At 43.5% G+C, this 26,410-nt stretch overlaps 1 protein-coding gene across 11 annotated transcripts in view; it reads right to left on the bottom strand.

Annotated features, from left to right (window-relative positions):
* Positions 1 to 550: 550 nt before the first annotated feature.
* MAGI2 (membrane associated guanylate kinase, WW and PDZ domain containing 2) overlaps positions 551 to 26,410 on the bottom strand; it is a 1,470,566-nt gene continuing 1,444,706 nt past the window's right edge. For 8 of the 11 annotated variants that reach the window (XM_055283428.2, XM_055283421.2, XM_055283424.2 and 5 more), the window contains one exon: positions 551 to 3,461. In XM_055283428.2, coding sequence (XP_055139403.1) covers positions 2,800 to 3,461 — 662 coding nt within the window. In that variant the 3' untranslated portion in view covers positions 551 to 2,799. Of the gene's footprint in view, positions 3,462 to 9,851; positions 9,889 to 26,410 lie in introns of all 11 variants that reach the window. The other 3 variants (XM_055283431.2, XM_055283430.2, XM_055283432.2) reach the window with 2 other exon arrangements.

The raw sequence follows: 26,410 nt of genomic DNA, 5'->3' as shown, positions 1-26,410 counted from the left end.
CCCATTGTCAACTCCTCGATATCAGGGTTGTAATCACCCAAGGGCCAAGCAGAACTCTCCCTTCCTACCACAGGCATCACAATACATGACAAAAGCTATACTCAACCATTCATTTTGGACCAGTTCACTGCTGCTTGCTATGTTGGCTTCTGCATGAACTCCTTGGGATTTTGCATGAGAAAATTTCAGAATTAACAGGAAAAAATGTGATGGAATTTATTACAGATGGATACTTTAAATCCTTTTTGAAAAAAGGTAAAGTATCAATCAATGTAGCAAGCAACAGAAATATACAGCCAATTCATAAATGATGTAGTAACCTGACAAGCAAATATCAACAAGACTGAGAAAACTGTTTACTTAGGCCAAAAAAGCCAGCGATCTTTCCCATGTAATGCCACTGCTTTTAGATTCAAGTTTCAAAAAAGTCCTATTTGGGGCATTAAAACTTATACTTCGAAAAATAAAAAAAAATCGAAGAAAACTGCAGTTTTGAAAAGCTAAGTTATCCCCCAGTAATAATCTCTTTCAAATTAACACACAGCCTATATAGTTGGAAAAAGAAAAGGTTTTTGGATATATATTTTATTTGACAGTGTTTTAGAATATCATACAGTAAACAAGATTTCTGTAAAAGTTAATTTATCCATAGTGGTGCGTTTCATAAAAATAGTTGCTCACTTACAGTCTTTCTGTGACTATTAATACATGGAATTATATTTATAGAGATACAGCTGTACAGGGTAAATTCACAGCTAACACTACACAAATATTATTTGGAATGGGATTTAGATGATGTGCTGTCTTCACAGGTTATGGATTACAGCCGCATAAAGCAATTACTGCACAAGTAGTAGCTGTGAACTGTGCAAATTAGAGTTTATGCCAGTGTAATCTCAATTTTTTTTCCTTTTGTAATACATGGAAAATAAAGTCAGAGGATACAGTACCAGGACGTGCAGCTACACTACAGAAGCATTGTCCAAAACCAGATTCAATAAATTAATGGCAAACTATACTGGGATTTCTAGTCCAGGGGAGAAAGACTAATTGAGATTAAACCAAAAGCATTATAAACTGCTACATGTGTTTGTGCTTTTGTTTATGATGAATGGGTTTCATTTTTGGAAATTGCTTTTACAAGCTGCAAGATCCTTCACTTAAGGCTTTCAACCTTATTCTCCTCCTGTCAAACAACTAAACTACTCTGATGTTTGATGAAAATTAAACTGCTACTCAGGATACTGCAATTACAAGGAGAGGGAATGATCAGCCCAGGGAGGCTATTACCTGTGACCTTTGAGATGGACCTGATCGCCCCTTTTACTTTTTAGACTACAAGGGCAGGGAGGTGAAGTTTATTTGCATTTGAACTCCTGTAAAGAGTTAGAATATGGGAAGGATGAAGCCTCATTCATTCAGGGCATATTAAAAAGAAATTGCCTTCAGAAACACTTTGCCTTTTAATATGTGTAGCTACAGTAAGTACCAATGGCTAATTAATTGAAGCTAACATTTTACAAAGAAATGCTAAAACAGCAGGGAAGAAAGGCAAGGCTTAGAATTTTACTGGGAGGTCAATCACAGATCCATGAAGATAAACATCTAGAAGTTGCTAACAAAATAAAGTGGCAAAGAATACAAGACGAAAGAAAACTAATGGAAACAAAAGGAGAAAGGGTAAAGAAAGAAGGATAAGCAGAAAGGAATGCTAAAAAGACGTTCTTTAATGAAAATAAATCGGTTGTAATTTTTTAATATTATAATCTGAGAAATATAAGACAAATACTCTGCCTCTGCTCTGTCAAAGTGCAAATGAAGTCATGGAGACAGGGTTTAAAATAAGACAATAAAGTAAGTGAAATCACATTGCTGACAAAGAAGCTATCCATCTCTGCTAGCCTGGGACGACAGAAAAGCCTCTTCATAAAGGAACTGCAGCGTTGCCTATCTTGATTAAACAAATTGTGGTCCTTCAATTATAAAATTCATATTTTAGAGAAAAACCAATTAAGATCTATGAGCTAAACTGCAAAATTCTGACTTATGGCAAACTGTTCCCTAGGATACAATTTTTAAAACCTTTTTTTCTACCACTGAAAATGTACAGAAATATGATTTGATCACAGAAATGGCAATAAAAATGGCATCACACCAAGAAACTCACTAGATTTCTAAGTCATCCTGCAGGAGGCAGGGAACGCTGCTGCTAACACCGAGGATGGATGCCAAGGGTGAGCCATGGAAACATGTCATGGGTGAACGGTTCCGAATGTGTCAAAGAAACCCTTTAACCCCTGTCTAGATATGTCGAGAACAATTTATTTACAACGCTTTAGATCAATTAAAAGATATAATCTTGTCTCAGTTTCAGCTTGCTCCGTGCAGTTTGATTTTTAAGGCGATATTCCAGTTTGTGATTGCTCTTTGTCATGTTTCTTGATATAAAGTTTGGATGACATCCAAATCCTTCATGCAGTGGGGAGGAATATTTTTTTTTCTTAAACTAAAGCTACACTGCACTGTCTCTCTGTGATGTTCTTCACGTTATTTTGGTTCTTCCATAGCTGCCAAAGCCCCCACAAGGGAACCGGGGGCTTTAGGATCAGTTTAGGTCTGCGCGTTGACGCGATGCCGCCCAAGCACACCGGACACGTGGGACTTCACGTCGACGCTCCCAGGCCTTGGTGCCTCGTGGATCTATGCGTGTGACAGTGAAAATAAATTAAAACGCCGTGAGACGTAACCTAAGAAGAACGGCCTGCGCCGGGGCGGGCGGGTTGGCCGTGGCCGCGTGGCTCATCTGCTGGCGGCCGAGGCGCCGGGTTTGAGGACGCCCGGCAGCTTGTCAGAGCCCGGCACCTTCCAGGGCCCCGGCGCGACGGCGGCCTTGCGCGCGGGGGCGCTCCCCGGGGGTCGCGGGCCCGGCCGGGGACCCGCACGCGCACCCGCCCTGCCCTCGGCCTCCCGCGCGCCGCTGCCGCCGCCGCCCGGGCCGGCGAACGCCGGCGCAGCCCCCGGGCTTTCGCGCCGGCAGAGCTCGGAGCCCGCCGCCGCACGGGGCGCCTCCTTCCCACCCGCCCGCGCCGCGTCCGCCGCGTCTGCCGCCGCCAGCCCGGGCGCCCTGGCCTCCGAGGCGGGCCTGCCGGCCTCGGGCCGCCCGTGGCCGCCGGGCGCCTCCTCGAGCCTCGGCCGCGCGGCCCTCTGCGGACTCGCCGAGCGCTCCCTTTGCTCCCCGAGGCGCTGCTTCTTCTGGCCGCAGGCTGAAAGCTCCTTTGGTTTCCTAACGTCGTGTTCCCGTTTGATATCCCAAGTTGGGCCTGGGCTTATCTGGTGGGAAGGGTCGGAGGGTGGGGCTGGATGTGATGGAGAGAATGGAGCCAGGCCGTCGTCCAGCGAGACGCCTACTTCCGGCAGACCTGGGGCGGCGGCAGCGGGAGAACTCCAGGGGGCGGGTTCGTCTGTGGACGGGAAGCACAGGCGTTAGCAGTGGGGCACGCAGGACGTCCCCGTGCCCTCTCTACGCCGGGGACAGGGGCAGGCAGCTGGGGCGACTGCTCTCAGGGGCCGGAGCCACCGCCGCCCCCACCCCCACCCTCACTGCCGAGAGGGCAGCGGCCGCGCCCCCGGGGATTTGGGGGTTCCCTCCACCCCGCTTAGCCCCCACGCCCCGAACCTCTTCCGTGGACCGGGGAGGCCAACGCGAAGCCCAGGCCTAATCCCTTCGCCTTGGCCCTGCTAACTTCCGGGGGTGTTCTCGGGCCTGATAGTCCTGGGTAGACAGCTCACTTGACAGCGCTTGAATAAATGGGTCTCCAACTCGAGTAGACCTTGGAATCACCAGGTTGGTGGTGAAAAATACAGATTCCCCGGGAGGAGCAGGCCCGGAGGTTTCAGCAGCACGGGGCCCAGAAAGTCCTCTGTATTTTTATCAGGCACCCAGGTGATTCTGAAAAAGGTGGCCTAGCAGGGGTGTCCAATCTTTTGGCTTCTTTGGGCTACATTAGAATTGTCTTGGGCTACACATAAAATACACTAACGATAGCTGATGGGTTCAAAAAAAAAGAAAGAAAAGGTCCATGCATAAATCTCATAATCTTTTAAGAAAGTTTACAAATTTGTGTTGGGTCACATTCAAAGCTGGCGGCGGGTTGGACAAGCTTGGTTTAGAGCCAAGCTTTGAGAAACACTGGTCTGGGTTCTCTCGAAGTTGGGAAGTGACGTTCTCAACCAGTAGGTGTCACTCAAAGCATATTCCTAGCTGCTGTCAGTTTCAGAATTTGGATAAATACATTTTAAAACGATCATTTTAAAAAAAAAATCGTCCTTAATTCCATTTTTTTTCTTCGCCAAGTCCGGATGGAACTTAATTCTTTTTAGTACTTCTAACATTATGGAAGGCCCCAGGACTAAGATAATTCTTTCTAGGAAGTCTAGTTCCAACATTTACTTAGGATTTAAGTTACCTACTTCCAAAAAGGATTTAAGACAATTGACAACAACAAAACACATATAAAACAATGATTAAAATGAGAGATGACTTTTTTTAAAGCAACAGCTGGTCAGAAGCCAAGTAGAAGGACAGATGTATTAGGAATCTGAGATGAGTTAGCTACAACTGTGAGCAACAACAGTTCCCTGGAGCTTCTGGCCACTAAGGGGAAATGAAAGCAGGGAAATCCAGTTACTGTGAATCCTTGATATTTGTAAGAAATATGTCTCATGACCTTGGAAATGCTCAAATTTTGTGATATTCTAGAGTGTAATTTTTCTTCCACAGAATTGGTATATGGTCATGAGTGCAGAACAAAGAAACCACATTGATAGATTTGAATTCTGGGTGCCAGGTGAGCCTCCCTCACTAGCTAAAAGATTCAGTCCCACACAGCAACCTCAGTGCATGTGATTCAAGTTCTTGCCTCTGTAACGTGTCAGAGGCTGTCAGGGATACTTGTGCATACTCAGTCCATTAATGTCCAGGGTCTACTTTGTTTGAAACTTGAGGATTCTTACATAGTACCTTTGATACTGATTTATAAAGCAATAAGGAGAGGAAAAGGGTAGTGGCATTGGTTTTCCCCATAATTCTGGCCATCTTCAGAATGGCAAATCAAAAACGTGTCTCATTCTATGTGAAATTCGAATGGAACATTTTGGGCATAATGTTAACCTTCCTTCTTCCATACACTGATGTCCATTATCATTTTCACATGGTAAAATCCTAGAAGTCCTGGAATCTAATCCTGGCTCTGGCATGTATTTACTGGCGACGTGATTTTGGACCAACAACTAAATCTCTCTGAGCCTCAATTTCTTCCTTTATAAGATGGGGATAAAATATCCAACTTTACGGATGTGAGACATACACTTTCTAAGGGAAAGCACTTTGCAAAGGGAGGGTCAATCATATTTTTCTTCTGCACCCCAGCTGCTGCCTACTAATGGATTGGGCTCCTGTGGAAGCCGCCTCATTAACTAGTACCCTTGCACGTGAGGTTTTGAATAAGTGCAATAAGGCAGTCATTTCCAGGTGCTGTGATTCCCAGGTGTTGTTTTGCTACACCTCAGGTATCCTTGGTCACTTTAAGGAATAGTCTGAAATCCTCAAAGGCAAATATATCCAATGAAAATGAGAATGTGTTCTACTTTTGGGTGGGTTAGAGTTTAAAATCAGACTAACAAATGATAGGTGGTGGCAATCCACCCATCTAGTGAGATACAGCTTAGAAGAGTTAAAAAGTGGTCTTCAAAAGGCCTAACTAGAGGGTAGCTTGTGCAAGAGTGATCTCTGACTTGGACCATGGTAATGATATTTCACATTTTAATAGCTCTTTTCCCCTCATTACATCACATATGGTAGAGTTAATTAGCTGGCCTCAAATTACTTCTTAGATAAAGGGAGGTTGATATTACTCACACCATTTCCTGAAGGAGGAACTGAAGCAGAGAGGGGTTAAGTAACTTGACCAAGATTACAAAATGGGCCAGTTGGGAGTAAAATTTTGAGTTTCTTTACTCTTTTTACTTAGAAATTGTCCCAAGATGTTACCTTGCAAATAGGATCAAAGTATGTGAAATGGGCATGAACAGTGGCCACTGCCAACCGACAGGAACCAGATCTTGTCCTTAAGCAGAAGACATAGCATTTATTTCTGAACATCTTACTACATATCTGGCATTGAACTGGAGAGTTCCTATCCAGAAAAATGAAAAAATATTAATCCATCCATCATTAGTTGGCTTCAAATTACTTCTGAGATTCAGGGAGACACTCTTTTCTTTCCCTCCAGTGATTTTTCATATCGTAAAAGGTGACATTATTCACAAATTCAAAGATTCCTCTTATAGGCTGGGCGCGGTGGCTCACGCTTGTAATCCCAGCACTTTGGGAGGCCGAGGCGGGCGGATCACGAGGTCAGGAGATCGAGACCACGGTGAAACCCCGTCTCTACTAAAAATACAAAAAAATTAGCCGGGCGTGGTGGCGGGCGCCTGTAGTCCCAGCTACTCCGGAGGCTGAGGCAGGAGAATGGCGTGAACCCGGGAGGCAGAGCTTGCAGTGAGCCGAGATTGCGCCACTGCACTCCAGCCTGGGCGACAGAGCAAGACTCCGTCTCAAAAAAAAAAAAAAAAAAAAACAACAAAAAAAACACAAAGATTCCTCTTATAAAAGTTTCTCAAGAGTTTGTTTATAGATCATTAAACACTTAACAGTGGGAATAACTAAAAGCTAAAATGTTCCAAGTCATTACGGATTAAAAATATTAACAAGAAATTAAGATTTACTATATCATAAAGTGATTTAAAGATGGATATCTATATGAGTGGTTGAATATTTTCATTTTTCCGCAAAGGAACTCTTCAGTTCAGTACCAAACATGTGTCTGTCCAGGCACGAGCCTGCAAAGCTCTGTAAAGCACAAGGGGCCTCTTCAGCAGGCAGCCCGTATCCCACCTTGCCCTATCACCTGCCTCAGCAAGGTGACACAGATTGTGCTGGACAGGAAGAGCCCTTCTCTAAGACTGGAAAATCTAGTTTTTATGAAATCTTGACATATAATAACCAGAAGAGTTCAATTCAGTTCTGCTTCCTTCAGACAATGTTTTTCTCCTTCCTGCCTCCCTGCCTCCCTGCCTGCCTACCTGTTTCCCTGCCTCCCTCCTTCCTTCCTTGCCTCCCTTTCTCCTTTTTTGGACCTGGGCATTGGCTAAAGTGTGTGATCATGTTTATTTATGAGGTGGTTGCCAAGGAAGATGTGCTACACAGCATCATTCATGTTCTGAGATGCTCTAACTACAATTAGAAATAATAGAGACCCATCCTAGAAGGATGAAATCAGCCATATCTGGCCTGCTGGGATTTATGCAGCCCCTTTGTCCAATGTCCCCAGGCCCAGTGGCTGAAATTAAGAAGGAAAATCCTTTCATTCCAAACTAGCTTCCTCAGCCTGCCCTCTCCACCACCACCCTGGTGAAACTGCTCTAGTCAAGGTCGCCAATGACCTTTCTGATGTGAAATCCAGAGGACACTGTATTCAACTTAACACAGTTGGTCCTCCGCATCCGTGGGTTCTACATCTGCAAATTCAACCAAATGAGGATGGAAAATATTTGGGAAAAAATACAAAATAACAATACAACGATTAAAGGTAATACAAATTAAAAACACAGTACAGCAATTGTTTACATAGCACTTACATTGTGTTGGGTATTATAAATGACCTAGAGATGATTTAAAGTATTTGGGAGGATGTATGTAGGTTATATGCAAATACTATACCAGTTCATATAAGGGACTTGAGCATCTGAGCATTTTGATATTTGTGGGGGTCCAGGAACCAATCCCCCAGAAACTAAAGGATGACTATATCTCAACCACATTTTCTCACAGCTGACTACTTCCATTAACAAACTGGACTCTTGGCTGTCAGGACACCCCATTCTCCTGCTTTTTATCCTACTTCTGGGAGTTTCTCCTCAATTTACTTTGCAGATTCCTCTTATTTTACCTGACTTCTTTAGGGCTTGGTCTTACATAGTTTTCTTTCTCTGCATTCCCTCCTGGGTGTTTTCATTATTCATGCAGCTTTTATACAACAATACTCCCAACTGTTTCTGCTGAGCTCTACCAGCTGTACACTGTATATCCATCTGCCTTCTTGATGTCCACTTGGACAGTTCATTGGCTTCTTTAACAAGTCCAAATAGAAATCTTTTCCCCCCAAGCCTATCCTGCACTCTGTCCCTTATTTCCCCATCTTGGTGAATGGTACAGTCATCACTTGGAGTCATCCTTGATTCCTTTCTCTCCCTTACTGCACAAATACAACCCATCTGCAAGACTTATTAGTCTTATCTTCAAATATATATGAACTCTGTCAACTTATCTTCACCTTCACTTTCACCGCCCTAATTCAAAATATAGGGATTTCCTGGAAGAATGCAACCAATGTGGGCTGCTGAAGACACAACTGAAAGAGGGCCATGTGTGGACATCTTTCATAAACCCTTGGGGATACTGTTGAAGACAGAAATTTCGAAAATGAATTTCAGTGCTAGTCAGAAAAGAGAAGTATAGTCTACTGTGAACCACATACCCTCCCCAGGGCAACTAACCTAATTACCCTACTCAAGGGATTGGCCTGCCAAGCTATCATTTCTCACATGGGCTACAAGAACCCACTCTTCTTTCATTCTACTCTTGCCTACCTCCAGTGATTATCTGTATAACATTCACAGCAATCTCTTTGAGACGTAAATTAGATCATGCCATTCCCTTGCTTGAACACTCAATGGATCTCCACTGCTCTTAGATCCAAATCCAAAATGATTTAACATAGCCTAAAAAAGCCTGCACGACTGGCCCCTGCCAGCCTCCCCAGCTTCATTTCTCCTCATTGCCTGTTCTCTACCCACACTGGTCTTCATTCAGTTCTTCAAATGCTCCAAGCTCACTTTCTATTCTGGGACATCATTGTTGACTTCTCTGCTGGAGGAAGCCTTCCCCACAACTATCTAAAAAGAACATGATGGGTTCTTTTTCATCCTTCAGGACTCTTAATATCATCCCAGAGAACTCCAATCTACAGTAGATACTACACCCCCCCCAGCAGCTTCTCGATTTTATTTCGTTGTAGTAATTATAATGTGTAATTATACTTTTGCTTGCTTATTTGATACACATCAGTCTCAAATGCTAGCTGTAAGCTTCATGAGGGCGATGACCACATTGGCCTTGCTTATCACAGTGTACTTAATAACTAGCATAGCCCTTGACACAAAAATAAGTGCTTGATGAATATTTGATGAGTGAATACATATATTCCACAAATAGAAATGGAAGACTTGAAACCAAATGCTGACTTGAGGAAACACTTCAGGGCAAAGGATTTTCATTTAAAGTATAATCTGTCAAAAACAGGTTTGTGTTTGGAGCTTTGATCAGTTTTGAGAGGGATGATGGTGGTGAAATGGTAATGTGTATGTGAAGCGGGAGGGGAAATGGACTAAGTTTGGGGAGAGTGAACAAGGAGGAAGCCAGCCACAGAAATACACTGGGAAGAGTTCCCAGCTTTCATTGGAGGCCCCTTAGGATGGACAGGGATGAGGAGAAGCTCGCATTCCCAGGGCGCAAAGTCAAATTCCGAATTTTTATGGATGTTCTTTCCCTTGTTATGAGCTCTAATGATGCAGTAATAGCTTTACTTAAAGGAGCTCTGTCCCTGGGAAGTCATTAACCAACATGCCAGAAAATGTTCCAATGAACCCACAGGTAAGATAGACTCTAAATATCTTATATTCCACTGTGGGAGAAGCAAGCCCCTCTCCTAAGTTAGGATCAAGTTTCTTACCCTTCCTATTGTCAGTTCTAGCCAGTTTGGATCTTTCCTAGAAAACAGATTGATTAATCCATAAGTACATATCAGTATATATACACACAGATCACATACACCCCATTATTTTTGAATTAAAAGATGTATGGTTTCTCAAATTATCTTGTAGGAGCCCAGCAATATTAAAAAATAAAATGTGCTCCTTCACTTCATATGCCAGAGGTAAAAAATCTCATCTACAGATATTGTGTTTCAACAGCTTGTTTATGATATATAACCAAAGTGATGGTAAAACCAGAGAGCTGACCTGATAGGAATAAACTGCTTGTTGCAGTAAATAAGTATCTGTATTCTTGGTTTTCCCATATGGCTCTTATCTCCAGCAAACGTTTGTACAGAAGAGGAAAGCATAACCCACATCAAGGGAGAGTTAATTTTATCCTGTGCTGAAGACACAGAGGTTGAGAAAGAAAAATCTTTTAAGGATTGTGCCCAAACTATAATGGTTCATTTGCATCTGTTCCACCATCACCAAGGTGACTGCTTTTTATAACAAAACATAAACAAGAAAACCCTTAGAAGGGAGCCAGAGACTGTGGGCAAGGGTGGGGTTTGGGTGGGGCTGGAGGTGGGGTGGGGAAAGAGACTTTGTCAACTGTCCCATGCCTCACCAGTGGCCTCAGGGCATCCAGCTTCAGGCGGGGTGTTTCCAAAAGCCATGAATAAGAGTTCCTGCATTGATTTCCTACTCTCAGTACAGGGCACGGACCCAGGGCCTAACGACTGCGTTTTGGATTAGAGTGGTCAGGAAGATAATAGAAGCATTATTGCTATTGATACTACTCATAATGGCAATAGCTAACACTGACTGAGGTGCTTACTAGATGCCAGGCACTTTTGAAGGCCTTGAAATGTATTAACTCATGTTAATACATGTAAACTGACACATTTTACGGATGAGGAAACAGAGACATAGAGGTTAAGGAACTTGTTCAAGGCCACACAGCTGGTAGCTAAGGGGCATTGAATGGCTTTTGGAATTGGGTAATGTTCTACAAACTCAGCTGAAACACTGGTGCTGGATGTCTTTACTGTCTGCTAGTCTGATTGAGAAATGAGGGCTCATGTCTTCTTCTGGGGCAGTATAACAGAAACTTCCATCTAAAGTGATTGTCAGAAGCAGGTCCATCATTATTCCTAATGGAGACTCTGAAACGCCATTTGTGTTTGAACCTTGGACTTAGTCGCTATGATTAGAGCATTGATCTGTGAAAATGATAGAAATATGACCTGCAGGCCGGGCGCGATGGCTCACACCTGTAATCCCAGCACTTTGGGAGGCCAAGGCAGGTGGATCACCTGAGGTCAGGAGTTCAAGCCTAGCTAACACGGTAATACAAAAATTAGCCGGGCATGGTGGCACATGCCTGTAATCCCAGCTACTCGGGATGCTGAGGCACGAGAATCGCTTGAACCTGGGAGGCAGAGGTTACAGTGAGCCGAGATCGCGCCACTGCACTCCAGCCTGGGTGACAGAGTGAGACTCTGTCTCAAAAAAAAAAAAAAAAATATGACCTGCAATCAGAGAACAATAAAATTGGATTTCTTAAGGGCAGGGATAGTACTATCTACTTAAAAAAATATCTTCACAGTGACATTCCTTGAAGCTGGATTGAATTGAAAATACTCATATTAGATACTGGAGACACTGAGTCACTTTGAGACATAAATACTTTTACTGCTCAAATGACTATAATTATTCTGTAAAAAGATCCATGAATTTAGTGTCATTTGTTATAAAAACTCTTTCCTGTTGCAACCTACAGTTGTCTGGGGTTAGACAATACTGGTGTGTTTGTATTGAAATCTATTTTCTTTTGATTTAGAATATTATAGGAAAATACTAAAATGATTAAGGTAGATCAAAGGACAGTAATGTGAAGTCATTTGGCATTCAAAAGAAAAACCTTTTAAGAATTGTGTTCAAACTATAAAGGTTCATTTGCATCTGTTCAGCCATCACTAAGGTGATTGCTTTTTGTAACAAAATATAAACAAAAGTACCATAAAAATTGCAGAACAAATTATTTTACTTTGCATTTGCTCTTTCTGAAGCATTGTTTCCAAGTATGGAGCCATCGTTAATGGCCTTCAAACATGTATTTGTTTCACTTTTATTACCAGAGATATAGACTAGATGTTATGAACGTTAATAATTTTTATAATGGTGATGGTATTTGCTTATTGAAGCTTCACATTTATATTCATTTTAAAAGCATAATCAAAGGTGCAGCAATGAATCTGTGGCAAGTTTTAGCTCCCTCTATGGCCAAAAGGGCAAATCTCATGGATAGGTGGGGCTGTTAACAATGGAGCGGCTATCTACTGAGTGCCTTCTATGTACTAGGAACTCTGCTGCATGGATCACATATGTATATAACCTTTTAATCCTCATAACAGTTCAAAGAACTATGGCTCACACCTGTAATCCCAGCACTTTGGGAGGCTGAGGCAGGCAGATCACTTGAGGTCAGGAGTTCGAGACCAGCCTGGCCAAGATGGCAAAACACCATCTCTACTAAAAATACAAAAATTAGCTGGGCGTGGTGGCACACGCCTGTAATCCCAGCTACTCGGGAGGCAGGAGAATCTTTTAAACCCAGGAGGCGGAGGTTGCAGTGAGCTCAGATTGTGCCACTGCACTCCAGCCTGGGCGAAAGAGCGAGACTCCATCTCAAAAAAAAAAAAAAAAAAAGAACTACATTGCTATTATCCCCATTTCAAAGATCAGGAAGCTGAGAGGTAAATTAAGCAATTTGCCAGGACCACTAAGCTAGTAAGTGAGAATCAGGATAACTGACTAACTCTAGAGCGCAAGCCCAAAATAGTACTCTGTTATATTAATAAGGTTTTCCAAACTTTTCCACGTTGGGACACATACAGAAAAGGATGACAGTGCACTGGAGTAAACATGAAAATGATCAAGATCTGAAGATACCAAACCCTTTCTGAACACTCTGAGGGCTAAGGGGGGCAATATCTTGGTATAACTCATGAGAGGTGTGAGCACAGGTTAGGAAACTCAGGTCTATTTTCTAAGATTTTAAAAAATCCCGGACTGGTTTGGGAATGTGGGGATGCCTAAGGATGAGTTTGAATGAGTAAAATCTGCATTACAGAATCTATGAGAAATGTGCTGGATCATTTATTTCAAGCATGTGTTAAGTGTTTGAATGATGCTTGGAGACCTTCTTCCCCTCAAATATTTAAAGACAAGCTTTGAGGCAGTGGTTTTCAAACCTGTTTAGAAAACAACACATCCTCCTTCTCAAATATGATTTTAAATGAAAGCCCAATATGTAAAACAGATAAAAATGGAACTGCTTTGGTTAGTCGAGTAGGACCCAAAGCCTGCTGCCACCCACCCTGACTCCCAACCACAGAGGCCCTTTAGGCCATTTCTTGGGATGCTCCAGGCTCTAACAGAACAGTCTGCAAACCACTGCGTGTTGAAAACCACTGCTTGTTGAAAACCACTGCATGAAGAAGTGGTGTCTCTCAAAGGCCCCATTAAAGTGCAGAAATCTCTACTCTGGTGGTAGAAAGGCAAGGAAGTCAGAGATTTGCTCACTAGACTGTGTTTTTAAGTATTGGTAGCTGAGAGTTAAGACTCCAAAGAAGGGAGATAAAGCATAGGAAGTTTTGCTGAAGTAAGGGTGTTGGAAGCATCTGTCACACAGCAGGGAAGGACAAGCTTTACCTTTCCATAATTTTTTCTAGGGCACTCAGTCACTTGGAGCCTCAGCTGACTGTTCACAGTCCTGCTGAGTCAAGATTTGTCCTACTTGTCTTTAGGAAGCAAGTCAGCAACTTGTGGTAGAGAGTGGCGACTGGGAGACCTGGCTTCCACCTCTAATTCTGCCCCTTGGTGTGAACTTGGGAAGTCATGTAACATTTTCAGCCTCAATTTCTCACCTGTAAAGTGGAACAATACCTGCCCTACTTCCTTCTCAGAGTTGTAAAGAGCAAATGAAATAATCTATATGGATGTTATATGCACGTTAGCCATTAAATTAATAGTTTGAATCCAGTTATTTTTATTTTTATTTTTTGAGATGGTGTCTCTCTCTGTCACCAGGCTGGAGTGCAATGGTGCGATCTCAGCTCACTGTAACCTCCGGGTTCAAGCTATTCTCCTGCCTCAGCCTCCAGAGTAGCTGGGATTACAGGCACATGCCACCACGCCCAGCTAATTTTTGTATTTTTAGTAGAGACGGGGTTTCACCACGTTGGCCAGGATGGTCTTGATCTCTTGACCTTGTGATCCACCCACCTTGGCCTCCCAAAGTGCTGGGATTACAGGCATGAGCCACTGAACCCAGCCTGAATCCAATTATCGAATGGACAATTTACTAAGATGATATGCGAACGGACAAATAAGCACATAAAAGAGCATCTTTTATGTTCAACGTCAGTAGTAGAAAAATAAAAATGAAAACTACAGTGAGGTACCACTGCATACCTATATGGCTATAATTAAACAACAATGACACAACTGAAAATAACTGGCAAGAACGTGGAGCAATTAAGACTCTCACACAATGTTGTTCGGAATAAATGGTAGAGTAGCCACTTTAGGAAACAGTTTGGTAGATCCTTAAACATTTAGTTAACATCTGACTCAGGAGTCTTACTCTGAGGTATCCACCTGAATGAAATAAAAACTGTGTTCACACAAAAACCTGTATGCAGATTTCTATGGTGACTATTCATAATCACCAAAAACTGGGAACCACCCAAATGTCCATCAACTGGTGAATGGATAAGCACTCTGTGGTACGATGGGATAGTTCTCAGCTATGAGATGGAACAAGTGACTTATACACTCCATGTGAGTGAATTTCAGCTGAGGTATGCTTAGTGAAAGAAGCCAGATTCAAAAAGTGACATACTGTGTGATTCCATCTGTATGACATTCTCAAATAGGCAAAACTAAAGGGAGAGAAAACTGATTAGTGGTTTCCAGGGCTGGGTGTAGGAGGAGGCTTGACTACAATGGGGGATAAGAGAATTTTAGGAGGTTATGAAACTGTTCTATATCTTAATTATGGTAGTGATGATATAACTGTGTATTTTTGAAACTCATAGAATTTACACCAAAAAGGGTAAATTTTAATGTATGTAAATAATACTCAATTTTTAAAATGGAAAAACTTAATAGTGCTGATAAAGTATTTTTAAACCTGGGTGAAGAAACCTTTTTAAGTTGATTATACCTTTTGGAAAGAATATTTCCACCACTACTTTGCTTTATAACTTCAAGCCTCTGTGTCCCTCACCATTGGCTCAAGATGAGCCTTAGCCCAATGAGACGGATAATGAATTCTGAGTCCGTAGAGTTAGAAGAATCTGAATTAAAGAGGTTTTATTTAATCTTTAGAAGGCATCTTTAATCTCAAAGCTTTTCTAGAATCGTGTTCTTCTTCATCACAGAAATACAGCCCTGTCTGAAGTGGCAGAGAGCTGAGAAAAGGGATGAGAATAATTAATCAAAAAGTACTTATGTCACGGGAGAGATGATGGAAACTGATAATAGCCACATCTTGCCAAAGATGGAAGAAGTGGAAATGAATTACTCAGAGGATACTCTTGGGCTCCAGCTAAATCCATACCTTCTGGGATATTCAACATCTTCCTCCTGACCTCTTCGTCTCCTCTGTAAACTATGTGCAGGGCTCGGGCATATGACTAATTCACTTCTAGACTAAGGCCTCATAAGTGATGTGCAACCAGATCCCCAACAGTGTGTTGCCAGGGGACAAAGCCCCCCACCCCCCGCACTTTTTTTTTTTTTTTTTTAACAATTCCGGCTGTTTAAAAAGAAAATGACTTAGTGAAAATAGAGTCCTTGTGCCTGGAGCTGTCCAATTGTGTTATTGTATTTCAGCAAGGATATCCTTAGACATTTTTTACTGTACCCAGCTTTATCTTTCAAAACCCTTTCTTCTCATTCATATCTTTCCACATTAGAACCCAATACCCAGCTTCTTTATTCAACAAATATTATTTATTTCTTTAGTCATCCAGGCTGCAGTGCAATGGCAGAATTTCGGCTCACTGCAGTCTCGACCTCCTAGGCTTAAGCAATCCTCCTGCCTCAGCCTCCTGAGTAGCTGGGATTACAGGTGTGCGCCAACATACCTGGGTAACTTTTGTATTTTTTGTAGAGATGGGGTTTCGCCATATTCCCCAGGATGGTCTTGAACTCCGGGGCTCAAATGATGTGCCTTCCTTGGACTCCCAAAGTGCTGGGATTGCATGTTTAAGCCATTGTGCCTAGCCAACAAATATTTATTCAGCATCTACCTTTTGTGTTGTACAGGTCTATGCACTGAAAATATGCCGGTGAAGAAAGCAACATTTCTGTCTCCATGGATCTTACTATCATACTGGAAGAGACCAAAGATTAATATACAAATAGTTGATAATAGAAAGTCTGATATGGATTGGTGCAATGAAGAAAAATAAGGTAAGTTAAGGAGATAGAAAGTGGTGGGTGTTGTTTTAGATAAGCTAATCAGGGAAGGTGATATTAAGCAGGGATTTGAATGCAGAGGAGGAGAAAGTCATTTGGATACTTGGGCTAAGAACAGATTAGGCAAATGTAACAGACAGTGCAAAGATCCTGATGAGGGAGGGCTTGACATGTTCAAGGAATGACAAGAGGACTGGGAGGTAGAAGGCAGTGTGAGATCATATTGGGCTTCAAGAGAGAGTCTGGATTTTGTTCCAAGTGTGATGGAAGCCACTGGATGGTTTCAAGCAGAGAAATGGTATTTTACAAGGCCCAACACAGCTGCTGTGTGCAAAATAGATTGCAGGTGGAATCAAGAACAGCAGTCTGGAGGCTATTGTGGTAGCTTGGGCAAGACATGATGGTAGCTTGGATGTGGGTGACTGTGATGGAGGTAGGGAGAAGGGGTTGGATTCAGGATATCTTTTTGAAGATAGACTAGAGTGGACCTGCTGATGGATTGAATGTGGGGTGTGAGGAAAGAGAGCAGTCAAGGAGGACCCGGAGTTTTGTATTTATTCACTAGAAAACACCAGTCTGGGCAACATAGCAAGACCCTATTGCTACAAAAAATAAATTAGCCGGGTGCGATGGTGGGTGGAGGTTGAGGTGGGAGGATCACATGAGTCCAGGAGATCAACGGTGCAGTGAGCCATGATCATGCCACTGCACTCTAGCCTGAGCAACAGAGTAAGAGCTTGTCTCAAAAAAAAAGAAAGAAAAAAGAAACTACTAATTTTTATACAGGCTTGTGCAAGGCACTGGAGAAGTAAAGAAGAACAAGACACAGTTAGTGCCTTCAGGGAACTCATGGTACTATTTCAAATTTCTAGACTTCTAGAGGGAAGTACAGGGTGCTGTGGAGTGGGCGGGAAGAGAAGAGATTGTTCTGTATATGGGCCTTAGGGAAAGTGTGAGTTTGAGTTTGAAGGGAGAATAAGAGTCCACTAGATGCAGAGAGCAGGGAAGAGTATCCCAGAAAGTGGGATCAACAAGGGCCGAGCTCAGTGGGCTGCTGTGGGAAGGGGGAGGGGTGCATGGGATGGCGGTGGAAGAGGTGGAGGCTCAGAAGGCAAGCTGGGGAGAACCCTATGTGCCAACCAAGGAGTGGGACCCTCACCCTGTAGACAATGGGCTGCCAGTGAGATTTTTTAAGCAGGAGACTGATGCTCAATCCCTCCGTCTTACCTAAACAGATGAGTCAACCCAGAATACCAACAAATAAACTACATGTGGATTACAACTTATTGCGGTGTTTTAGGTTGTTTTATCAGCAAATTTCTATGTTATTTGTATTGACAAGTAGAAGCACGTTCACTCTTAGGGTGGAGAAATTCTACTAATCTTGTGGCTAAATAATATTGAACAGCTACTTTGTGCCAGGTGCTGTGTTTTAAGTTTAATTTGTTATGACAAAGTGATGTGCCCTTAAGGAGCTTATTATAGGAGGTAGACATAGAACAAGTGATTTCAAATGTGATGAAAAGAAAGTTGGGGGGAAAAAGACAAAAGGTGCTACAGAAGCATTTAATGGAGGAGGTACTCTTATTTAGGGGTTCAGGGAGGCCTCCCTGAGGAAATGGTCATTAGGTGAAGACTAGCTGATCATAATTTTATTATAAGCAACAGGATCATTCCCTATTTCTTTAATAATCAGCCATTCTTTCAAGTGGTCCCTTCTCTTCTACTTTGAAGCACATCCAGCTCTTGCCTACCTTGAAAAGAGGAAAAAACCAAATATCTCACTTCATTTTATTTTATTTTATTTTTTAGATGGAGTCTTGCTCTGTCACCCAGGCTGGAGTGCAGTAGCGTGATCTTGGCTCACTGCAACCTCTGCCTCCCGGGTTCAAGCAATTCTCCTGCCTCAGCCTCCCTAGTAGCTGGTACTACAGTTGTGTACCACCACGCCAGGCTAATTTTTGTATTTTTAGTAGAGACAGGGTTTCACCATGTTGACCAGGCTGATCTTGAACTCTTGACCTCAAGTGATCCACCTGCCTTGGCCTCCCAAAGTGCTGGGATTACAGGCATGAGCCACTGTGCCCGGCCGAAATATCTCACTTTTATACACCCAAACTAAGCTTTTCATTATTTTCTAGAATCAGCCACATAATTCTGACTTTCCTACAGTCTTACATCCACTCATTCATTCACCTGTTCAAGTTCTGTGCCTCCTGCCTGGTATTTGGGGGGACTCCACATGGATTCCGTGGTTGAAACACAGGATGTGAGGTGCGGTGTGAAGCAGGGGAAGCCATGGTGCGCTTCTGCATTTGCGGGACATACACAGGACTAGGGCGTCCACTGTGCAGGTGCTGGAGACGCACTGGAGGGTTTGAAGACTGGGCAGCAGAGGTGTGTGTTAGATCCTTGGCATGGGTGCTGATGCGGCCTTGAGATGAGATGAGGAGCCATGGTGGCAGGCAGGGCTGCTGTGCAGGTGAGAGATGGGACGGGGCAGGACAAAGCAGAGCGCGAGGGATCAGCTCTGGAAGGTAGCGGAGGAGAGAAATAGCAGGACTGAGATGTGTGGAGGTAGTGGAGGGGAGAAACAGCAGGACTGAGGAGATGTGTGGAGGTAGGAGTGAGTGAACGAGGGGTCCCAAGAGAGCCTCAGGGCTCCAGCTTGTGTGACAGTGGATGGTGATGCCATAGCTGAGATTGGGAACAGATTGAACAAGCAGGTTTGGACCTGCCCAGTGTGGGGATTCTGAAATCTCCTTTAACCTCTTCCTTTCCCTTAATCTCTCTATATAATCAGTCATTAAGTTCCCTCAGTGTTTTTTCAGAATGTCTCTCGGGTTCATTCCCACTCTCCCGAGGTTGACCTCAGCCCTTATTGCCTTAAAGTGAGACGTTACAGCATCATCCTAACAGGCCATCTGGCCACTGGCTTCCACTCTTCAGCCCAGCCTGTATTCTGCTTCCTAAAATACACCCTCTTATTTGACATCTAATCATGGCCTGAATGTTTTTTTTTTTTTTTTTTTTTTTACTTTATTGTAGTAAACCCTTAGTCTATCCCTTGCTTCTTCATGTGTTTACTCTCCTTTTTATGTCTTTCTTTCACAATTAAATGATTTATTCCTTGAAGACAGAAACTGTATTCTAAAGCTTCTTTGTTAGTAGTGTCTTCCAAAAAGTTTTGCCCAACAGTAAATTTGTGTTAAATTTAATTTTACTTTAAAAACAATAAGAATACAATGTGGTGAATATTATTTTAAAGTCTCACATTTCAAAACATTTTTCATCAGGTATTGGCCAACGCACGTTTGTGTGTGTGTGTGTGTGTGTGTATTTTTTAAGGCATATTATCCAAATTTTTGCCAGTAGCAACCTGAGGTGGATTACCTACTGAATGAATTCCATTTCAGTAGCTGACTGTTATGTCAGTATCAACCAATGCCAGGGATAGGAAAGAATTGAAATCTAGAGTGAGGCAGTGTAGATATAGATCTTAGCTTCACTACTGAACAGCTGTGTGGCTTTGTGCAAATTACTTAACTTCTCCAATCATAAGTGATATAATATCTATCCCAAAGATCTGTTAAAAAATTAAAATTATGCAAATTTTCATAAAAAATAAATGAGCATCTAACATGGTTTTTGGCATATAGTAAGCACTTGTAAATAATAATAATAATGGTAAAAAAACAGCTAACATTCACTGGGCGCTTGCTCTTCATACTCAATGCTGTGCATGCATTCTGTCATTTAAGTTTCATAACAAACCTAAGAAGTAGATACTTCTGCTGTTTTCGTTACACAGATGAGGAAACAGAGGTTCACAGAAGTTAAGTGGCTCATCCAGAGATTGTCCCCTTTTATCCTCTTTAGGTAACTTTTTAGTTTTTTTAAGACAGGGTCTTGCTCCGTTTCCCAGGCTGGAGTACAGTAGTGATCATAGCTCACTGCAGCCTCAACCTCCTGGGCTCAAGCAATCCTCCCACCTCAGCCTCCTGAATAGCTGGGACCACAGGTGTCTGCCATGCCCAGCTAATTTTTGTATTTTTTGTAGAGAAAGGGTTTCTCCATGTTGCCCAGGCTGGTCTTGAACTCCTGATCTCAAGCAATCCACCCACTTTGGCCTCCCAAAGTGCTGAGATTATAGGTGTGAGCCACCACGCTTGGCCCCTTTAGGTAACTTTTATCTTAAGCTCCTGTAAGGAGAGAAAAGGAGAGGTGTAGGTGTATCACTTCTTTCCCGTATATCCTGCAGAAGATGCTATGAGTAGAGCAATAGCCCTAGAGAAGGATGAACAGAGAACCTGGTAGATCTGTCACCTGGATAACCCCCCTGTGCAAGAACCAGTGCCCCCAAGGCATCCAGGTAAAAGGAGCTCTCCTAAAGGCAAGCAGGGGCTGATTAACATGAGCCTTGGGCAGACAGTGGCCCTGGGTGTACCTAGAGCAATTGGGGTCACAGGCCCCTCTTTGCACTTAGGGTGGGGGTGGAGTGGTGGAGGGCCTATGATGTCCTTAGCTCCAGCTGCAAGCTCCTGGTTACTGCAGGCTTCTTTCTCCACGAGGCAGCTGAGGATGCAGAAAACCTTTCCATCCTACTCGTGGTGTTGTGAAAGACCCCTGCATCTTTCCTGCTGTGATAATAAAGGACAGAAGATGAGACTATTTGGAACCATCTGAGCCCTCATCGGTGTTGATAAAGCCTGCCTAAGAATTTTTATTCCTGCAAACAGTCCCAGGATGCCTTCCTAAAAACAAACTGATTGGTGTCAATTTGTGTAGCATTTAGGGCTCATATGTAATGGCCGATTTCAAGCAGGCTTAATTTCATTTTAGCGCAAGATAAGTTTTTTCATTGGAGCCACTTTGTCAGAAATAAAATTGAGCTGGAAAGAAAAACAAGAAGCAATTTGACTATCCTTACAGATGGTGGTTTATCAAGCCTTGAATTTTTATAGGTGTGTGACGCAAATGTGGAAAAACCCTCTTGTGTCAGCAACCCCTGCAGAGAGTGTCAGTGCAGCACCCCAGGGAGGGGGAGCCAAAGGATGGCTGGAAAAAGATCTCAGAGCTGAGGGGAGAGGATTTATGTTGGTGGACCTGCTGTAGAATGGTCCCCATTTCTTTCATTCAGTACCTTTGCTGAAGTAGTAGGAACTAGTTCCTGGGCTGTGTGCATGTCTAGAGTCTAAAAACTCAGCGCTTTGTCTCTTCACAGGAGTAGACATGTCAGGATTAGATCTTTGGCAATCAGCGTCACCTTCTCAGAGAGGCCTCTCTTCCCACCTTGTCCAAAGTGGTTATTTTCTTAGTTCCTTCTTCCTTTCTTTTATAACATTTACTCTAATTTGTGTTCACTCTTTTTTTTTGTAAGTGTGTCTCCCTTTACTAGACTATAAATTCTGTTAGAAAGGGATCTGTCTTGTTCACTGTTGCAATTTCAGCCCCAACACAGTGCTGGGCACATGTTAAGTGTTCAGTAAATATTAATTGAATGAACAATGAAATCAGAGATCACTCATTCCCCTTTCTTGAAAGTGGAGCCACCTTAATTTTTTAGATGAATATGGCGTATGTGTATATTTCACATATATGTAACTAGATCAGGATCTGCACCTGTAATGTATTCATATGAAACACCAACTTGATGTTAAACTCTTTAATTTTATTGTAGTATTGTATTGTTAAATGCAAAAAATTTAAGGCTATCACATGCTTTGTAAAATTTGCAAGAAAAAATTTGTATGAATTTCTATATCCTTGCCACTCAAAGTGTCCTCCGTGGACCACATCACCTGAGAACTTGCTAGAAATGCAGACTCCCCACTTAGACCCACTGAATCTGAATCTGCATTTTAACAAGCTCCCCAGGGATTCACATGTGGGTTGAAGTTCAAGACGGCTCTGAAGTCACAATTTAGCCTGTGAGTTCACTTTGTAAACTGTAGGGGGCAGGTGAACTGAAGTTGAGGAAAGAAAGAAGAGCTTCAGCTAGGACACTGAAGTGAATGATAGTTGCAGGAAGAATGAGAAATTCTATGCTTCACAGGCCAGTTTTTGTTTTCAAACCCTCACAGTGCCTGTTGGTTTAGTTAAGTTCGTGGGCATTTTCACTGAGCCACTCACATCACGTTACCGGCATGGCCAGGACAGGACAACAACACCTCGACTGCCATAGCTATGATTCCAGGGAGGGTATCTGAATAATATGTTAATAGTGTTTTTAAGTTTTCACAAGTGATTCTAATGGGTGTCTAATATTCACTTAGAGGATTTTTTTTTAAGTTAGTAAGTTAGTTGCTGTTGTTATAAAGAACATCTTAGAGCCTGTTTATCCAGGTAACACATTCCTGAGATTTGCAGCTGGTTCAGACACTGCAGCCAAGTACCTGGCCCTTCCTCTCTCTCTTTGACTGGCAATAAGCTGAGGGAAGAATTGAAATTATACAGGCTCTTCTTTGAAAAACTGAGTTAAAAAAATCTCAATTCTCTAAATTGTAGATGTGATCTCTCACACCCGAATTAATCAATTAAATAAGCATTTATTCAGTGCCTAAAGGTGCCAGTGTGGGGCTGGTTCTGGGGACCAAAGACTAAGAATACCAGATTCCTGCCTTCAAGAGGGAGTGTGTGACTTTCGTTTATTCATGACAAATCTCTTCCCCGCCTGGCGGAAAACCTGGAATTGTCTGTCTTTAATCAATTTGCTTTGTGCTCTAGGTCAATAGGAGTACCCATCACAGTGAAAAAGTCTTGTTCTTTATCATTTGGAAAATTAGACCTTCTTTCCAAGATGTCCTTAGTGACTGATCCTCATCAGTGTGGATGATCTTTCCTTTACTCTGAGCAGGTTGTTTTTATTCTGTGGGCCTCCAGAGCAGAAAGAAAAACCATTTTAGAGGCCGTTCTGTTGAATGTGCCTGGCACATTGGTGCTAAACACACAATAAATCATAATAAATGGAAATAGTCGCCCATGGCATGATCCTTTAAACAATCATTTTGTGTTGACAAAGGGTAGAGTGATTATGCCAGAGGAATTCAAAGGTGCTCGAAACAAACGAACTGGAGAAATTGCTTGAAAAGTGTGGGGAGTTATTCCAGGGCAATAGACTTGCTTCATTCTGGCTCAGTCTTGAAGTCTATAGACCCAGGCGGATCTCTGCAGTTTTGCGAGATGAACCTCCTAGCAACCTGCTAATACCATTCATTCTGCAGCTTGGGAGGTTAATCCTCACATTAACGTGTGGGTAGAGTCACTTAGAGGGTAGCTCCTAGCATACGTGCAACTGTGCTCATACAGATGTCTGTTTGACTTGAACAAGGAAGACAATATTAGTAATAATAATTCGTGCAAATAGGCTGCTATTGCCAGAGCATTCCTGAGACAGCTCGTTGTGCTCTTGGGGCGCCCCTCTGGGGCTTGTGGGTGGGGACTATTTTTGTATGTCTTTTCCAAAGGGATATGCCAGGAGGGTAAGCGACTTCCTTTGGATCACCTTGCAGGCGGGCCGGAGTGAGAGCTGAATTCTAGTCTTCCCTACCCTCTGTCCAAGCAGAGCGAGCATGAGGGGAGGCACAGGCGGGAAGGAGGACGGGCGCCCCCTGGCGGCCCCTGGTCGTGCCGCAGTCTCACATCCCCGCGGGTTCCCTTCTCGCCGCGTTCTCTACCCTGACCGGCTCAGCCCAGGGTCAGGAAGGGGGCGCCCGATTCCACCTCTTTCTCAACCTTCCCTGGGTGGGTAAGGTCACCCCACACGGGTTCAGGTGGTGGTCCCTCGACTGGGAATGAGGGGATCCTGAGGATCCCGCAGGTAGACGTAGAGCAGCGAGGCTCAGCTCTGGAAGCGCGGGAGGACCTCTGGGAACCGCATCCGGGCCGGTCACCTCGCCTTAGAGACAGCCCTGAGTCAGGTCAGGTGGCAATCGGGATGACGTTACACCTCCCCCGGAGACGTCTAAACCGTCGTGAAGTCTGCCTACACATTTACATCATTATTCATTACGGCTCAACTCAGGAATGATTGGTGACTGGCACTGAAATAAATGACAACCGTTAAGGGGCTAACTGGAGCTGTTAATCGTTTGAGAGGCCTTTTGGTAAGTCATCCTTCCAAGGCGGCTACATCATTCTGGAGGAGCCTCAAAGGTGCCTGCTGCTGTCCAGAGAAATCTCACTGCCCGCCTGTGCATCCTTTGACCCTCCACCAACACTTTGTTGAATGCTCGTGGCGCGTTAATGGGGAAAGACTGAAACTAACTCAGGCTCCTTTAGTACCAAAGACCACATCTGATTCTTCTCACCTGAAGTCTGTGTGCTTTAATGTGAATCTCTGTGAAAAGAAACAAATCCACTGCTCATTCCAGCTTCCTGAGACTGCAGTATGCGATGGAAGGCTCCTTCAGCCTCAGACACAGCACAAGAAGCCTCTTGAGGCTCCTTGGGTTGGGATACTTAGCCAAACACAAACACACAGAAAGGATTCTTTCAAAATAGAGACACGAGTTTGGCTGAATGAAAGACATAATAGGAAATTCTTGAGGTTGGGAGCTTTGCAACCTCTAGTCAGCTTGCTGCAAAGCTGCTCACTCAGGCTCCTATCACTTGGAAAGGCACCAGGTGTGGTGGCTCACGCCTGTAATTCCAACACTCTGGGAACCCAGGGTGGGAGGATCGCTTGAGCCCAGGAGTTTGAGACCACCCTGGGCAACATAGCAAGATTCTGACTCTACAAAAGTACAAAAATTAGCTGGGTGTGGTAGTGCATGCTTGTACTCCTAGCTACTAGGGAGAATGAGGTGGGAGGATTGCTTGAGCCTAGGAGTGGAAGGCTACAGCGAGACATGATTGCACCACTGTACTCCAGCATGGGTGACAGAGTGCGACGCTGTTTCAAAAACAAAAAGCAAAACAAAACCAAACCAAAATGAAAGCCTGGAAAGTCAGCTCCCTGAATGCCAGTTGGTGGGCTGTGGCCAGAACCTACCAGACTTGATGCCTTGCCCTGTCCTCTGAGTGAATAGTTCATTGAATGGACCTTCTTTAAGTAGGCCTTCCTGCCGAAAAAGACTGACAGAACCCTACTCCTACAAGTGAGACTGCTGTCTGGGAGAGGTGAAGAGGTTTGGCATGGAGGAAATGAGCAGCTGGGACCCCCCCACAACTCGCCCTGCGATAGACACAGGGGTCTGCCGCATTGTGGACTGGCAGAGCTGCTCCCTTCACTGGGGTCCACTTTCTAAGGCTGAAGGATGGTTCCATTGACATGGATACTGAGAGCATCCGTGAGTATAGGAGACATGAGACATGGGCCTAAATTGCTCCTTCTGATCTCAAATCAGTAGTGTTATTTACTTTATCCTTTCTTCCTTGATTAATAAAGGAAGGTCCTTGAAGAGGTTTGCTGTTGACTCCGAAGAGTCAGGGTCATGGGGTCTTCGTTCAGGTGCCCAGCGGTTGAGGAATATGTTCTTTGGCTAAGCTTACATGCTTTGATGAGTTACCCAAAGAGGAACAATGTGATAATCTTAAAGTGCTAACATGGCAGCTCTTTCTGATTCTGGCAAACATTATAGGTTTTGAGCCAACAAGGGTGGGCTGCTACTTGGTAAAACAACATTCGCTGTAATGGCTTGGAGTCTGGTTGAATTTTGGGAGTGTCTGGAGGGTTATAGGCTGATCAAGAGGGCGTGAACTCCTCTGGGCTATTGTAGTGCAGGATTTAAGTCTGGCCTGTGAAGTCAAACTGCCCAGCTTCTAGTCCTTGATCATGCTCCCTGACCAGGCAGGTCACCTGAAATGCTTTAAGCCTTGGTTTTCTTATTAGCAAAATGAGAGTGAGTAGAGTACCTACCTCAGAGTTGTTGTGAGGTTTAAATGGGCTCAATAACTTAGTGTGCCAGGCACGTTGTTAGTAAGAAGTAAGTGCTCTTGTTATCATTTGGCCTGCCAAAAAAGACCTAACCTTCTGGAGGTGCTCTGAAGGCCTAGGACTGGACTGAATCTCTTGGAATTACTCCCGATAAATAAACTTTAT

The sequence above is a fragment of the Symphalangus syndactylus genome, chromosome 6 (genome assembly GCF_028878055.3).
Source record: "Symphalangus syndactylus isolate Jambi chromosome 6, NHGRI_mSymSyn1-v2.1_pri, whole genome shotgun sequence".
Taxonomy (NCBI): Eukaryota; Metazoa; Chordata; class Mammalia; order Primates; family Hylobatidae; genus Symphalangus; species Symphalangus syndactylus.
This window is presented reverse-complemented; position numbering and strand designations above follow the sequence as displayed.